This window comes from Vulpes lagopus, chromosome 8 (genome assembly GCF_018345385.1).
Source record: "Vulpes lagopus strain Blue_001 chromosome 8, ASM1834538v1, whole genome shotgun sequence".
NCBI classification, from domain to species: Eukaryota; Metazoa; Chordata; class Mammalia; order Carnivora; family Canidae; genus Vulpes; species Vulpes lagopus.
The window spans coordinates 91,977,141-91,992,502 of NC_054831.1; the positions used below are offsets into that span (position 1 = coordinate 91,977,141).

Here is a 15,362-nt window from a genome sequence, read left to right on the forward strand (position 1 = left end):
GCTGAGGGTTTGGCTCAACTACGCCCATAAGCATACATCACAGAAGCAGGGCCCCGAAGCAGAGCTGTCAGCCTCCTGAGCACATCCTCTAAAGCTCCAAAGACCTAATCGGGATAGGAAAGGGCATTCCCACGGTTCTTCAGGTCATTCCATGAACTTGTTCCTAGCATTTTCTGTAAACACCATCGCATCAAGAGTCAGGCCCAAGTAGAACGAAGCACCTTAATTTGAAACTTGTCTTAGGGAAGAGTCTAAGGTGACCGAAGGAACTGTGGACGTCAGAACATGCAGCTCTCAATTTCCTGTCCATTCCTACCCCTGAAATCTTCAGCAGGAAAGTAAGGCCTCCTGTAAGAGGCAACAGCCCTGGGAAAAATAAAAATAAAAAATGAAGCAACTAGATGACACACCTAAGTACAGGTGGGTTTGGGGGATTTCCTTGTTTGTTTTTGCCTTCTTGGTAGAATTGTCTAATTTAATTGCTACATTCTTGGGACGCCTGGGTGGCTCAGCAGTTGAGCATCTGCCTTTGGCTCAGGGCGTGGTCCTGTGGTCCTGGAATCGAGTCCCACATCGGGCTCCTGCATGGAACCTGCTTCTCCCTCTGCCTATGTCTCTGCCTCTCTGTGTCTCTCATGAAAAAATAAAATCTTTTTAAAAATTGTTAAATTCCTTATTTATTATAGAATTCACTATTTTTTCCATCTACAGGTTGCAGCGCACTGGTGAACTATGAAATCATTGTGAGGAGTCAGAACCAGGGCATTTTAAAACTGCCATAAGTATATCAAAATTCAAAGGGGAAGTATTGTTTAATGAAACTTCTCAGTTATATATGTCTGTGCAGTGAGTTAAATTGTAAAGTGCTTCTCTTACTGGGGGTCATGATCAAAAATTTGAAAAACACTGGACTATAGTTTGGTTTATGATAGAAGAGGGCTCATTAAAGCCTTCATCGTGTTTAATCTTTTTATTTTTACTATATTTACCTGGCATTGCCTTAATTAGATGAAGTCAGAGTAAGCAGCCCCTTCCTTCACGTATTTCTCTGCCCTTTCCACTGTAAATTCCTAGAACTCATGTAGCAAGTTTAATGCATACATATACCATTAAATTCCTTCTGGCAATGCATTCATATTTATAGGCTGCATTCAATCTACACTCTGAACTATTCTGGACTGGCATTTACCCACTGCCCTACATTTAACCAGTTACTGGGATCACTTAATCCACAGCTCGCACCCTACAAGGGCACCATCTTCTGGTGAAATATTTCGTTAACAGAGCTCTTTAAAAGAGCTATCCTGATTATTCTAGAAAGATTGCAATGAGCCATCATAAATACATTGAAATTCCTTAGCCCTCTTTATTTTATCCAGGAGTTTCACTCCGTTCCCCATCTGAGAAGGGTCCTTCTATTCCTGAGCAGTGGAAGGAGCTAGTCTGTCCTTCCTGGTTTTCCGTTAAACTGAGCCGGTTTCATGTTTCAGCTCCTCCTTGAATTCCAGCCTGCTGAGACTTCTCTCTAGAATCATCCAAAATGGAGCCTCTTACAGCTTACCCTTTAAGATGTTCAGGGTCGAAAGCAAAGGTATTTGCAGTTTTACTGTCTATGGTTCTATGCACAGTAATGCTATTTCTTCTACAACTAAAATTCCTAAAACCTAAAATCAACAGCTTTTATACCTTTGAAGTGAAAGATGCAAAAGGAAGAACGGTTTCTCTGGAAAAGTTTAAAGGCAAAGTAAGTTGCATCTTCTGATTTTCTTCTCTATTGTTCATGTTCTCTGTGTATTTTAATGGAATCAACTTTTCATTGTTAAAGGGTCGTAAGTTATAATTTAGTCTTCAAAGAAATATTATTACTGTATCACTGTAGCCATCAGAGTTCTCAGAGTATCTACTTCTATTTGATAAGCTCTGTGTTCAGGGCTGAATTAATACTTTAAGTTGTTTAAGAAACTCTTATATTTAGTAATGTGAATATGGAGACATTAAAAAATACTAATTCCATAATCTAGCACCATTAAAAAGCTCTCTTATCGATGTTCTTACTAGCTTTTATTTAAAAGTAAACTGTTGTGCCTGATGTTTATTTGATGGTAGTGATCTTTCAGAGTCTTAACTCATGCATCCAGGTTCTGATTTTCAACAAAATTGAATAGGTCTAAAAATGCAAAATAACCATCTGCTTCAAAATGATTTAGGATCTTAACCACTTGCAGAATTTTTTTTTTAATCTTTTATTTGCTTCACTTTCCGGTTGGATTTTTTTCTTTTTCCGGGAGGTTACACTAGTTGTAAACGTGGCCAGTGACTGCCAACTCACAGACAGAAATTACTTAGCACTGCAGGAACTGCACAAGGAGTTTGGACCATTCCACTTCAGCGTCCTGGCCTTCCCATGCAATCAGTTCGGGGAATCGGAGCCCCGCCCAAGCAAGGAAGTGGTGTCTTTTGCAAGAAATAACTACGGAGCGACATTCCCCATCTTCCACAAGATTAAGATCCTAGGATCTGAAGCGGACCCTGCATTTAGATTTCTTGTTGGTAAATATCCCCCTTGCCTCGTCGATTTGTTTTTTCATTGCTCTTCATTTTTAAAGCAAATAACCCAGGACCATATTTTTCTATTTCATTTGAGATGTTTTAGTGGGAAAGTTTGATAAAACTATCAGAGCCAGAATCTCATCCTTTGTAATTCTCTAGAAAGTTGTGCTCCCCTGAAATAATGTTTTAGCTTTATGAATGGCAAAATAAGTCTACTCCAATGTATTTTATTCCTTATGATCATTTTCCTGAAGAATTTGCTTCAAGTGTGGTCATAGCCATCTTCACAAAATATCTTTACAAAATAGCACTCGGGGAAATGTCCCTCCTCCTTATTAATGCTACCTATGTCTCATGAATATTGCTGGGCATTATTGGTTAGACACATCTTTGGGGTTAATTTTATGTTGTGGTCAATTTTATGTTGCCTTACTTGTCTGAGATACTATCTTCAAGGATAAGTAATATCTCAGTTCACCAGGTTTTTGCTAAAAGTCAAAACAGAATATAAGGAATTTTTTTGGAGGGGGGGCGGGTATTAGGCTGTTTCTAAAATTAGGCTAGTTACAGAAATCTGTTAAAAGATTTTCCAGGGTTTGTTAGCATAAAGGATGTCAGGTATAGCAACTGAGGGCATAGGTTTTAGCTGCAGTCTACCTGGCTTCAAAACCCTGCTCCGTTGCTTTTGCTGTGTGGCTTCAGGTACATCACTTAACTCCTCTATGCTTTCTTCCTCATTTGTCAAATGAAACTATCAATAGTGCCTTCTTCCTAAGATTGTTTGGAGGATTAAGTGTATTCATAGTAAAAATAAAGTATTTATATGCTGCTTATACTGTGCCAAACACTATTCTAAAGAGCATTCAGGTAATGTCCTCTCATCTGATTTATGCAAATGCTATCCTCGGTCCTATTTTCATGATAGATAATTTGAGTTTTGATAAAACTGTGACCTCAACCAGCAATCAAGTCCAGTAAATCAGCTCATGATGTTCTATAAAATTTAAGTGTGAAATCAGAATCTTTTAAAAAACATTATATTTAATTTCTAGGGAAGATTAATATAATGAATAATGCCCTGAGTAGCAACCAGAGTGATGTCTTCCTTCCTTTTATTTCCAAGATACACCGAGGAAAGAAAAGCCAGAGCACCTGTCCTTGTACTCATTTTCAGTTATAGCAGCCAAATATGTGGGCATAATGGTTCCTACGGTCTTCCCCTTATCACTAAAAAAAAAAAAAAAGCTTCTGAAACTCCACCTACCTTGTGTAATCAAAAAAAGTAACAGTGATGTAAGGTCTCATTGAAGTTAGATGAAGCTCCAGAGACAAAGACTCTGTAATCATAGCCAAATAAAAATTAGATCTTCTAAAACTAGCCAGAATGGACAGTAACTGATCATGTGGTCACAGACAGGACCACTCTGCATGTATGTGCAGGTCCCAGTAAAGAGGGCACCCGGATGAGGAGGCACATAGCAAGGCGTGGCTAGATGGGGTGTCTTTTCCTAATTCCTACCGAGATGTTGGGCCAACTAGAGAGAGCTCCACCTTGACGTGGATTATCTTTAGAGACATATTTTCCATTACAGAAAATGGCAGTTTTTCCAAACGACTTTAAGAAGGCTCTAATGTAGTAATATGATGCTCATGCTGAGTCACTGAAGTTTGCACTGATCAGAAATATTTTTCTCTAATAATGAAATAAATTCAAATGCTTGGCACAGTACACAGAGTAAAACATATATAAGTAATCAGGCTACTTTTATTTCTTATTTTAAGCCTATGCTCCGTCATCGGTTCTTTTTCGAAACCAGCACAAAGCAAAGTATGCCTCCCCACCTTAAACTCCAGGCAGTGTGTTCCTTCTACCTCCTTAATCACCATTTCTGAAAGAATAGTTCAACACTTGTTATCTTGCTTCCCTGTCTCAATGCCCTTCTCAGATCATTGTGTCTGGCTTTGTGCTCCAGGAGCAAAAGTCTCACGAACCTCACAGGTACCAGTGACTGCCACTCTGGCCTCTTCTCTTCTTTTCAGGTTCCTCCTTTCCATCAATCCTCAAAGCTGCTGATCCTCAAGACTCTGCCACAATCCACTGGGGCCCTTCTCTACCCTTTTCCCTGACTGAGCCCTCTCTCCTAAGTTCCAAAGCCACACATTCAGCACCTCCTCTGATTGGATATCCCATATACACCTGAATCCCTTCCTATACAAAAACGAATTTGTCATCATCCTACTAAAATCCGCTTACTTTTCCATAGGAGTAGGAAGGCCCGTGTATCAGTGCTGGTTCTACGACTCACTGGCCATGAGGCCTTGAGTTTAGGACTCCATTTTTCTCATCTGCAAAATGGGGTAAATGATAATCCCCACCTCACAGGGGTTGCTGGAAAGATTAAATGAAAGGATCCATTTAGAGCAATGATCTCTAGGTACATAGTACCTAGGTACTTTTTTTTTACTAGGTACATAGTAGACGCATGATACATTTTAACTATAGTTATTTATATTTTTTCGCATGTTAGTCAATAATGCACATCAATTCTAGATAATTAATAAGTGGAAAAAACATCTACATTGCTTACATAAACTAAGGTATATCAAAAGGACAGCATCATTTCTCAGAATAATATGATTTAACCCTGTATGCTAACCGTTATTAAAATAAACACTTACGGCAGCCCAGGTGGCTCAGCGGTTTAGCACCTGCCTTAGGCTCAGGGCCTGATCCTGGAGACCCAGGATTGAGTCCCACATTGGGCTCCCTGCATGGAGCTTACTTCTCCCTCTGCCTGTGTCTCTGCCTCTCTCTGTCTCTGTCTCTGTCTCTCTCTCTCTCTCTCATGAGTAAATAAGTAAAATCTTTTTTTTAAATGAAATAAAATAAACACTTAAGAAATATGATATAGAATTCCTCTCCAATTTTGTCTACATAAAATGTAACAATATTAAAACCCATAAATAGCATTTAATATGAAAAGAGTTCCATACATGACATTACCAAAGACCATTCAAACATCATTTTATCTTTAAAAATGTTAGGAAAAAAAATAAAAAATTAAAAAAATTAAAAAATTAAAATGTTAGGAAACTGAAAGTTTTGGGTGACAAGGTAAATATTTTTGTTGTTTAGACTGACAAATCCAAAATAAACCACTTTGTTTCATGATTCCAGATCAGTAGAATCATCAGTGAAGTCACCAAATATACAGAAGTATGGTTACTCAAAGCTTGAGTTTTGCTTTGTTTGGGAATTTTGCCTTTTGTTTTTGACATTCCTAGAACATGACTCTAAAGTTGTCACTTACACAGATACTAACAGAAATGACAATCTTAACAAAGAGTAAAATTATGCTCATGAAAATATATTCTGGTATTTTAGATTCTTCAAAGAAGGAACCAAGGTGGAATTTTTGGAAGTATCTGGTCAACCCTGAGGGACAAGTTGTGAAGTCTTGGAGGCCAGAGGAACCCATTGAAGTCATCAGGCCTGAGATAGCAGCTCTGGTTAGACAAATGATCCTAAGAAAGAAAGACGACCTTTGAACATGACAGTGAGTCATTCAAATGCAATAATTGGAATATAGACATGTTTGTAGGGGGCTATGGTCTCATCTCAAAGATTCTGACAATTAAATGTGGCACTGAAGGATGGGGTGTTTTGTTTGCTTTTAGGATACCGTGCCAATGAGTGGTAATGAATGTCCCCAGGACGGAGGTGTTACCTAAAGCAAAAATAAAGAGTAGCTAAAGAATCAAAATGAAATATATGAAATATTTCATTTGAACATACTAAATAACTCAGAATATAGAGTCGCCAATGTGCTTCAATTTCCTGTTGTCCACCTTGACATTTTCTAGGATTATACTTGATGGAAATGCCAACACACTAGACCACTGTTTGAATCCAAGCCACTGTATGTGACTGAAATTTCAGGAGTAACTAACTGTAAATGGCTATTTTTATGTAATAAAATACAAAATAAACATTGAAAAATGTAAAATAGAAATTCAAATTCCTATATATTTCTATTTCATGTACAGGATTTTGTTTCTTTTGTTGTTGTTATTGTTTCTTAAGTACAGGTTCATAGTATGTTTTATCTGCCCAAATTGATAAATGACACTTTCCTAATATTTGAAAAAGCCTCCATCACTTTTAATACTTCACTATTATTTTCCAGAAGCAACTCAAATTTTATAAGTAGAATATTAATAGTTGAATCACAGTCTTTATTTCTGAGTGAAAATCTTAGGTATAAGGAAAAGGCTATGAGTGTTTGATGATTTTATTCAAGTTTTTATGTATTAATTTTGGTTGCTTATGTATTCAGACTGGATCAGCCATTTAGAAAGAATTCAATGATGCACCTTTCTGATGACTGAAATAGTAAGAATCAACTCTGAGTCATCAATTTCCGAATATAAACAAGCGAGGCTTGCAATCACACTAGTCCTAAACATCAGCGATCACTGAACCCTTTGATGGAGTCACAACATACTTTTTCACCCAAAGTCATAACCTTTAGGTTTTGTCAGTCTAATAACTATTGGCTAACAAAGCAACCTGCCAAGTTGGTGAAGGCTAATTATTGCCCCATGAAATAGATACTCATTTTATGAAGTGAATAGGAAGACTGTGGCAAAAGAAAAAAAAGAATAAAAAAGGCAGTATAGCCTATAAAATTTGGCTAAGAAAGAAAGTACAGTCTCAATAGCCATGAGTTAGCTCCCAAATTCTGACCAGATTAATGAAAGTGAAGTTAGCTTTTTATGGTGAAATCAGTAATGCCACCTTAGTATATGGTTCTGTGCGAGTGTTTAAAGTTCTTGGAGAAACCAAAAATATTTCCTGGAACACCTTCTGCTTCAAAGTATATGTCCAACTACCGAGCTCTGAATGTACTTTGCAAGATATGGAGAGGGGGGTAGGGAGCAGGGTACAGTTTCTATTAGAGGCCAAGAAGATTTACAAGCACAATTTCGAGAATGCCAGGTTAGTGTGTTAGCAAACCTGCCTGTACCTCTGATATGACTTTGGGCAAGTCACTTGACTATTTTTAGATTTCCTCATCTATAAATTGAATGAGGTCAGACTGAACAAAGAGCCCCTTCTAGCTCTACGGGTCAATGACCATGCCTAACAAGGCGTCTTAAGCGATCAGGAATGGGATCAGTACTAATCTGAATTGTTTTTGAGGAAATAGAAGCCGCTCACAAGCCTATCTGTCCTTCACAATTTTGCCCCAAGAGAATAGAAGCAGTTTGAATTCTGAGCCTCTAAACAAAATGTTCTCAGAACACCCTCGCCATATACCCCCACTTCCAACAAGTGCCACAGGATTGCTGTGGTGTTTTCATATGTTCACATTAGGGATATGAGCAGAAGTGTATAATGCCAGCCCTACATGGGCTATGTAGACACCCCACTGTCAGTTTAGCAATGGAGCTGCACTGGGGAACGCTAGGATTGTCCTGGTGAGTGCAGTTGAGAGGTCCATCCTGCCCAAAGTCACTAGTTCTCTCCAAGGCCTATAAAGTGGGTTTTCAGTTATATATCTCCCATCCTGGTTGCTTTATTCAACCTACAGTCTCCCCTATAGTCAAGGCTTGATTCTCTCCCCTCAGCCTTTGGATATGCAGGGCAAGCATGTGGGGATCTGAAAGTGTGCTAAGTAGGTGTACCTCCAGGATTCTGTAACAATCAGGCTCTGTGTGCTAAAACAGGATATGGAGACATTTGCTGAAGTCTTGCTACCCGTAACTCCAATGTCTTATATGAATTTTGCCAGGTACACAGGTACAGAGAAAAAAAATGTAGCTTTCTTGAATTGAGCATATCTTCCCTGTCTCAGCATCAAAAAGCCTGGAAAATAGCCTGCTATTTAAATTGAGGAGTATTACAGAAAATAGCTGCATCACATAAAAAGGTATTCAGTTGCCCTTTTGACAAAGGAAGAAAATCAAATGCATTGGCTTGATGTTTGGTTTATTTGGAGGTGGAAAGGAGTACTTTATTCTAACTCCTAATTTTCATCTCATGGCACATATAGCCATAGTGTTGGAGATTGGAATAAATATGAATTTGCCTGAAATATACCCTGAAAGTCATACTTCATTTTTGAAAATGCCTGATAATTATAGTGTATCCATAGTATGTATACACGTACCTATATAGAATTCCTAGTAATTATAGTACATGTAGCATGTACACAGTGGTGGCTGATAAATAACCATTACTTCTCTGGAAGAGGGGTCCCAATTTGCAGCATTTGCCAATTTCCATGGTGTAAGTGCTCCCACTTGGCCAACTTCTGTCTACCAATGGTTTAATAACCAACATGCCAAATTTCTGAAAATTTAGCAATCAGTTCTCACAAACCACTGTAAGTTGGCCCCAAAACACGAAAATTCTTAAAAATCAGACTTGATTAGCTTATCATAAGGATTTCCAAAGAGATAAATCTAGAGCAAAAACTTACTATATTAGTATTTATTTTTATTATAAATATTCTGTTTGGTTAGGTTATATGAAAATGCTGAAGGAAGTACATATAGTTACAAAATATGAAAAGCTGCTAACAGTATGCTATCTAATCACAGTAAAATCTAATGTTTTAACTGGATTGTCTACAGGTAATCTCAAGTAGGAAAATACTGCAGAAAAAAAGAAAGAGGAGGAGGAAAACAAAAACTGTTATCTCTCTATATTTTAAATCCATTAACTGTTTCAGAAGACTACCTTGCACAAGCTAAAAAGTCTTGAGTGGTCCGTGTATAATGTATTACGTTCATTAGTGATGTTTCTTTGAAAGAATAATGATATGCTTGGGTGTAGCTAATATGGGGACGCTTTTGTCCACGTTTATTCCTCACCTGGAGTTCATCTTCCCCATGGAATAGTAACAGTCTAATAGCTGTCATGCTTAGTAAGTAGCACACCACACTGTTCCCCCCTCTTCTCTTCCTTCCTCTTGCTGAACTTTCAAGGCCATACCGAAGCATTCTTTTGGGGTGGGAGGAGCAGGGATGAATGAAGAGTAGTTTGGCATCCCAAGTGTGGATCCCTCCCTTTCCTTCCCTCTTACTCCTATGGAAACATTCTTCTTTTGAATTTAAATATTCATTCTCCCTTACCCACTGATCTCCTTAATTTATCTTTATTGCATTCCATTCTTTCTCTCCTTTCTCATCATCTCAGTAATATGGAACAGAAGAAGAACTTTAAATACGTATTGCTCCTTGAGTATAAATGTTGACGTTTTATGTCTTGTTCTTTAGTTTAAAAAAATTAAAACACAAAGGCCAAGCCTTCTAAGTTTAGTAGGTTTTATTTTATCAACAGGTCAGTGACCTTCCATAAAAAATAACATGTTGAAATTTAACCTTTTAAGAAAAAACAAGATAACATTATTTACATGGAAGGGATCCTTAAATACAAAAAAAAAAAAATGCTGAAAATGGAATGATAATGGGCAAGAACAAAAAGAGAATGAGACGTCAAAGTAGCAGAATGCATACACAATCAAATTATAGGCAACTATTTCTCACGGTTTAATTGTTTGAACTTAAATAAGAATAAAAATTCCCTTTTTTAAAGATTTTATTTATTCATGAGAGAGAGGCCAGAGACACAGAGGGAGAAGCAGGCTCCCTGTGAGGAGCCCGATGTGGAACTCGATCCCAGGACCCCAGGATTACAACATGAGCCAAAGGCAGATGACGCTCAACCACTGAGCCACCCAGGTGCCCCAAGAACAAAAATTCTCATATCATTAATTTATAATCCAGTATAGTAGACTGTAATATATTTCTCATATCTCACTTAGAATATAACTAATTGACCAGACCACCAAAGTCAGTTCCATGAATTTGCTGCCAATGTCCACATGAGAACATGTTTGTCACTGTGTGTCTGGGACCCACCACATACCTGACACTGTTGCATGGGCCAAAATAGCCTCCAAAGGAATCAGAAAATAGTAAAAAGCATACTGTACAGCCAATTCTTCCCACTTCACAAGCTAAATCTCAAGCTGTACTCCAAGTATTTTATGAGTCTTTGACTTCACAGAAAATGAAAAACTGAGGCAAATCCTCCAAAGGATTCAACCCCACCCCCCCACCCCACCCTAAATTTTCCAGTTTTCTTGATATTTGAAGTGGAAATGTTTGAGTTGGCTGACTCATCTCCCTTGAGCTGGTACATACACATGATTATAGAGACCTGCTCTAATGTCATATTAAGGAACTCATTATCTAGAGAGAATACTCAATACTTAGTTGAAAACTTGGGGAAACATTTTAGGCTTTCTATTACAAATTGCCATTTTGTTCTAAATTTTATGTTAAAAATAAATACATAATTTCACAAATACTTTCCTACTGTGTGTACCCAGGCTTCCAAAAATATTACCTGGGAAATTTTTCAAGAATCAATTGTATTGGTTTCTTCACCATTTATGAAGCTGTCTGTTGTATTATTATTGGGTAACTGAATAGTAATTACAAGTATTATGGTAACTAGTGCCCTGGTTCATAGCAAAAAGTATACACATACATGCATGCATACACACACGAAATACAGAATTATACACTGATGTTCATTGTATATGCAATAAGACAGCAGTTGCATGTTAGCTGATGCCATTCATATATTCAACCAGCTAACAATACACTGCCAACCCATCACACACGGGTAAGTAGTGCAGCCTGTTAATGAGAAGAATTTATCCAGAAGCAAGTGGCAGGGTAGTTGTGGCTGCCAGATTGACCCAAAGCAGCCAGCTAACAATACACTGCCTACCTGACTCAGGTCATGGCTACGTTTCATGGCCCATGAAGTCACCGAAGCTACATTTGCCATATGAAACACAGTGGCAGAAATGTACTCTTAATAGTCACACAAAAGAAAACATAAACCAAACCTGTCCCTCCAAAATGGTTATAAAAAATAAAAACAACACTTTTAAATCTCCTCAAAAACCTAAAAAGGAAAACTTTCAGAATACTTGCACTTAGCTGTTCTAAAGTAAATATCAAAATACGGTATTGTAGTACAAGTGAATTAACAGAGTTGTTGTACTTGACTGTAGCTTTTCCAAGTATCTCTATTTACTGACCAAAAGACCAGCTGTATTAGGCAACAAAATATATTTTAGGAGTCATGGCAACACATAAGCTGGGCAAAAAACAAAACTGCTGCTATTTTGGAGGGAAAAGATCAATATTCAAGCATTTAGGGAATCTAAGGAGTTAACTGTCATTCATTGCCTCTCATTATAAATAACCTCAGTCACTGTATTCTGAAAGGGCCCTAATGTGTTTGATTTATTGCGTCACCACTGAAATGCTGAAAAATCTAAGAAGATTAAGAAAAATCTGTGAGAATGTTGATAGGCTTGAAACTAGAGTCTATGAATAAAGTTTAAAGGAATAAGAACAATTTCGTGCAGAGAGAAGCAAAGTGAATGGTGATTATGATAGATTTAAAGTATATGAGGGCTGTTTATGTGGGGAAAATAAGCAAAAGTCGTCTAGATTTACTTTTTTACACTGATTTCAAGAGAAGCTACAGAAAGGCCTGAGGCTTTCAAGGAGAAAAGGCACTACATTGCGTCAACTTTAAATTGCTAACGCAACAGATGGTCGATTATGCCACTTCTCCGACTGTCCACAAGATGGCACCATTTTCATTTCTTTTGGGGGCGAGCTTGCAAACACGCTACAGAGCTGCGCGCAACTGCCTGCGGTGAGCCAGCAAGGCGCTGCCTACCTGACACATCCATGCTTCATCCTTTTCTGTTGAGCCAAAAACTGGAAAGCACCTTTGATATACAAATGATTACCATTGTCAGGGATCTTCAATTTCTTACAGAATCAGAGGGTGGGGGGTGTATGATTAGACTCTGCAGTTAGTGACATCCTAGGAGATTGATATTTTTTAAATTTTCATACCCTCAGACCGGGCTGTACTTTCAACAAATATCTTCTTTAGGAGGAATTACTTTGCTCAAGATGAGAATTAAGAGAAGGAGAGCAAGCAGTAGACAGTCACCTTGGGAGAACCTGGACTTCTCTTCTGCTTCAGGTCTTTGGCGAGCACCCGCATGACGTTCTCCTTCGAAAGCATAGGTAACAAAAGGAGAGAAAAACTATTAAAAAAAAAAAAGAAAGAAAGAAAAACCACAGCAGTGTTAAGTGTGGAACGTCTCTAGAGATCTTCAGCTTGTCCACCTACCCCTAACTCTCTCTCTTTAGCAAGCAGGCGCCTCCAGAAAACAGCTCCAATTACACCTCTCGAGATGACGGATCGGGGACGTCCTGGTCCTAAGCGGGTTACTACGAGAAGCCGCCTTGGGGCGCTGGGGCTGGGGAACAAAAGGACGGCACTCACTCACCCACAGCATCTCTTCCTCCGTGCGGACCCTCCGCCGGGCCGTGCGCTCCAGTTTCCAGTCCATCTCGGGGGGACGTGCCCCCTGCCGGGACTTTGGCCTCGCCTCGACTGGCCCCCGGTTCCCCCCCAGATCCAAGCCACCCCTGGCAGCGAATCGTCCACCCTCTAGAATCTCATCCCGCACCCCCACCCCCACCCCTCAGAACCACCACCTTCCACCCTGAGCCCCCACTTCCCCGATTCCTGCCACTGCTCCCCAGACAGCGTTCCCCAGGGTCCGGTTTAAAAAGCCGGCGAGGCGGCCGCGGGAGCGGGAATCCCCCTCTCCCGCTCCTCATTGGCCAGCGCGGCGGTGACGTCAGAGCCCGGGAGGGATTCCCCCGCGCGCCGCCGCCCGCCGCCGCCCGCCGCCGGCTCTTTGTGGGCGGCGGCGCGCACCGAAGCGCCAAGCTTTGCCGCGGGCCGTGGCGGGCCTGAGCTGGGCTGGGCGCCGACGGCTGTCACCGCAGCAGGACAGGAGGGGGTTGGCGGGCGGAGAAGCGGGTTCTGTAGGTTCACCTTCCTTCCATTTTCAAGGGGGGCGGGGAAAGAAGGTTTCGTTGTAACGAGGCCTTCTCTCTATGGGTAATGTTCACCGTCTGTGTAAGCCACTGATTTTAGACGTGTTCTCCCAACGTGTTCATCAGCTCTTGCTCCATTTTTCCAATAGGAAAACGTGGCAAGATTGCTGTGCTGATGATAAGGGGGACCACTGACGTTTCTCCTAGAAGTTCTTCTGTGCAGTAGCCATGTCCCTCCCTTGAGCTGCTGAGCTGCCTTCCCAACCAAGAGGTGGGAGGGCGAGGTGAAAGCGTGGGTGAACGCTGGTGACAGGGAGCACCGCAGGCCTAGTGAGGAGTCAGCAGGAAAGCTGAGCAGACTGAGGCCTAAGGAATAAAGGAGAGGATGATACTGGGGGTTAACGGAGGGGTTTAGAGGGGAATGACAGGGAGCCAGATGGGCTGGGCAGCCTTAGCAGCCCCACCTGAGCCGCCAGGGAGGCTGGCTGCGCCATATGGCAGGAGGAGAAACTGTCTGGGGAACCTGTGGCAGACTGGAGACCAGCTTTTCCCTCTCAGCAGCCTCCTCTCTACCTCCCATTTGACACCGGATTGCTTCTGCTTTAATGCAACATGTGGGTTTGTGCATTTTCCCTGCGAAAGCACTCATAGATATCAGATACTCAAAGGGTCAGTGATTTAAAAAATAAAAACACTAAACTTACTCTCCCCCATCTTCCTTCTTACTGAACACAAGGAAAATTGGCATCGAGGCTGAGACTCAATCTTGAACCAGTTTTCCATCTGCGATGATAAAAGTTAGGGAGAATGCTGCACAGGGTAACTGAAATAAATGAGATCTATCAAAAGCTTGATAGCCGAATAACCCATGAAAAAGATCTATACATTTCACCCACAAGAGTTGTATCTTCCTTGCAGTGCTTTCAACTTCCAGTAAATCCTTTCAGCAAACACTGAGGCTAAATAAAGTGAAATTTTGGCTGAGAGTCAAATGTATTGTTAATTCAAAGATCAGTTTTGCAAATGCCAGCTAAAATAAGCGGCATATTGGAAATAATATGGAAGACTTTTTGTCCTACTTTTAATTATCATTTTACATGTACCATTTATGAAAATGGGCACAAACACAGGAGTAATAAAAACCAATTCAATTAATAAACTTGTAAGCCCATGTAAACTGTGATTTTGGAATCCGTGTCCTTACAAGTACTAAGAATAGTGAAATACTCTTAGAATTCAATTATCTGTAATACATTCATAAATTCCATTTTAGCCACTAATCCCAAAACGTATTATACAGCCTCCAAATGCCTTTTTGCCCCCAGATTAAAGCAGAAAAGTAAAAGCCAAGTATTTTCCTTTAAAAAGTTATTGTGTATTTAAATAATCAGACTGAAATTTAACAGGAATGATGAAAATAGAAAAAAAATCACCATTGGCAAACACCACGGGACTAACTGTTGCAGTCAAGAATCTGAATAGTTAAACTGGTATGCATATAATGAGGGTGTTTGCCTCCTATGATTCAGTGCAAAAAAGGAAAATAACTTTTCATTGGACAGAACTGGCAGCCACCACCTCAACCAAGTATTAAATCAACTTCACCATTAATGACACATTGACATCCTCTCCACTAGGATGACAGACTGGCAGTGAGAAAGGTACAACATAACTTCTGTGACATTTTTGCCCAAAAAAAATGCATAACCAGAATTTAATAATGAAAAAATGCTAAACCAAAGGACAGTCACAAAATAACTGGCCAGTAGTACTCTTCAAGTGTCATTATGAAAAAGAAAAAGAGAGAAACTATCACAGATCAGAAGTTATCTATCTAAATATGACAAATG

General features: G+C 39.8%; 2 protein-coding genes across 5 annotated transcripts in view; one reads left to right on the top strand and one right to left on the bottom strand.

Annotated features, from left to right (window-relative positions):
• The window catches only part of CDC20B (cell division cycle 20B), a 43,891-nt gene extending 30,875 nt beyond the window's left edge, over positions 1–13,016 (bottom strand). The window contains exons 1-2 of the mRNA XM_041767496.1: positions 12,954–13,016; positions 12,611–12,673 (exon numbers count right to left, since the gene is read on the bottom strand). Of these exons, the coding sequence (XP_041623430.1) occupies positions 12,611–12,673; positions 12,954–13,016 (126 nt within the window). The remainder of the gene's footprint in view (positions 1–12,610; positions 12,674–12,953) is intronic.
• Positions 1,383–12,663, top strand: GPX8 (glutathione peroxidase 8 (putative)). 4 transcript variants are annotated; one of them, XM_041764833.1, is made up of 4 exons: positions 1,465–1,744; positions 2,289–2,550; positions 5,936–6,107; positions 12,551–12,663. In XM_041764833.1, exons 1-3 carry the CDS (start codon positions 1,541–1,543, stop codon positions 6,097–6,099), a joined length of 630 nt encoding a protein of 209 aa, XP_041620767.1. In that variant the 5' UTR covers positions 1,465–1,540; the 3' UTR covers positions 6,100–6,107; positions 12,551–12,663. The 4 variants fall into 4 exon arrangements, with proteins under 4 accessions (XP_041620768.1, XP_041620767.1, XP_041620765.1 ...); XM_041764831.1 differs by lacking the exon at positions 12,551–12,663 and adding an exon at positions 6,229–6,557 and having other exon boundaries at positions 1,466–1,744; XM_041764830.1 differs by lacking the exon at positions 12,551–12,663 and having other exon boundaries at positions 1,482–1,744; positions 5,936–6,557.
• Positions 13,017–15,362: the final 2,346 nt, after the last annotated feature.

What these genes read in the sequence shown, in the direction of transcription:
- GPX8 (XM_041764833.1), top strand. Translation starts at nt 1,541, where the DNA reads ATGGAGCCTCTTACAGCTTACCCTTTAAGATGTTCAGGGTCGAAAGCA. An exon ending in TGGAAAAGTTTAAAGGCAAA is followed by an intron (nt 1,745 to 2,288) that starts GTAAGTTGCATC and finishes TTTTTCCGGGAG; the next exon opens with GTTACACTAGTTGTAAACGT. An exon ending in TGCATTTAGATTTCTTGTTG is followed by an intron (nt 2,551 to 5,935) that starts GTAAATATCCCC and finishes CTGGTATTTTAG; the next exon opens with ATTCTTCAAAGAAGGAACCA.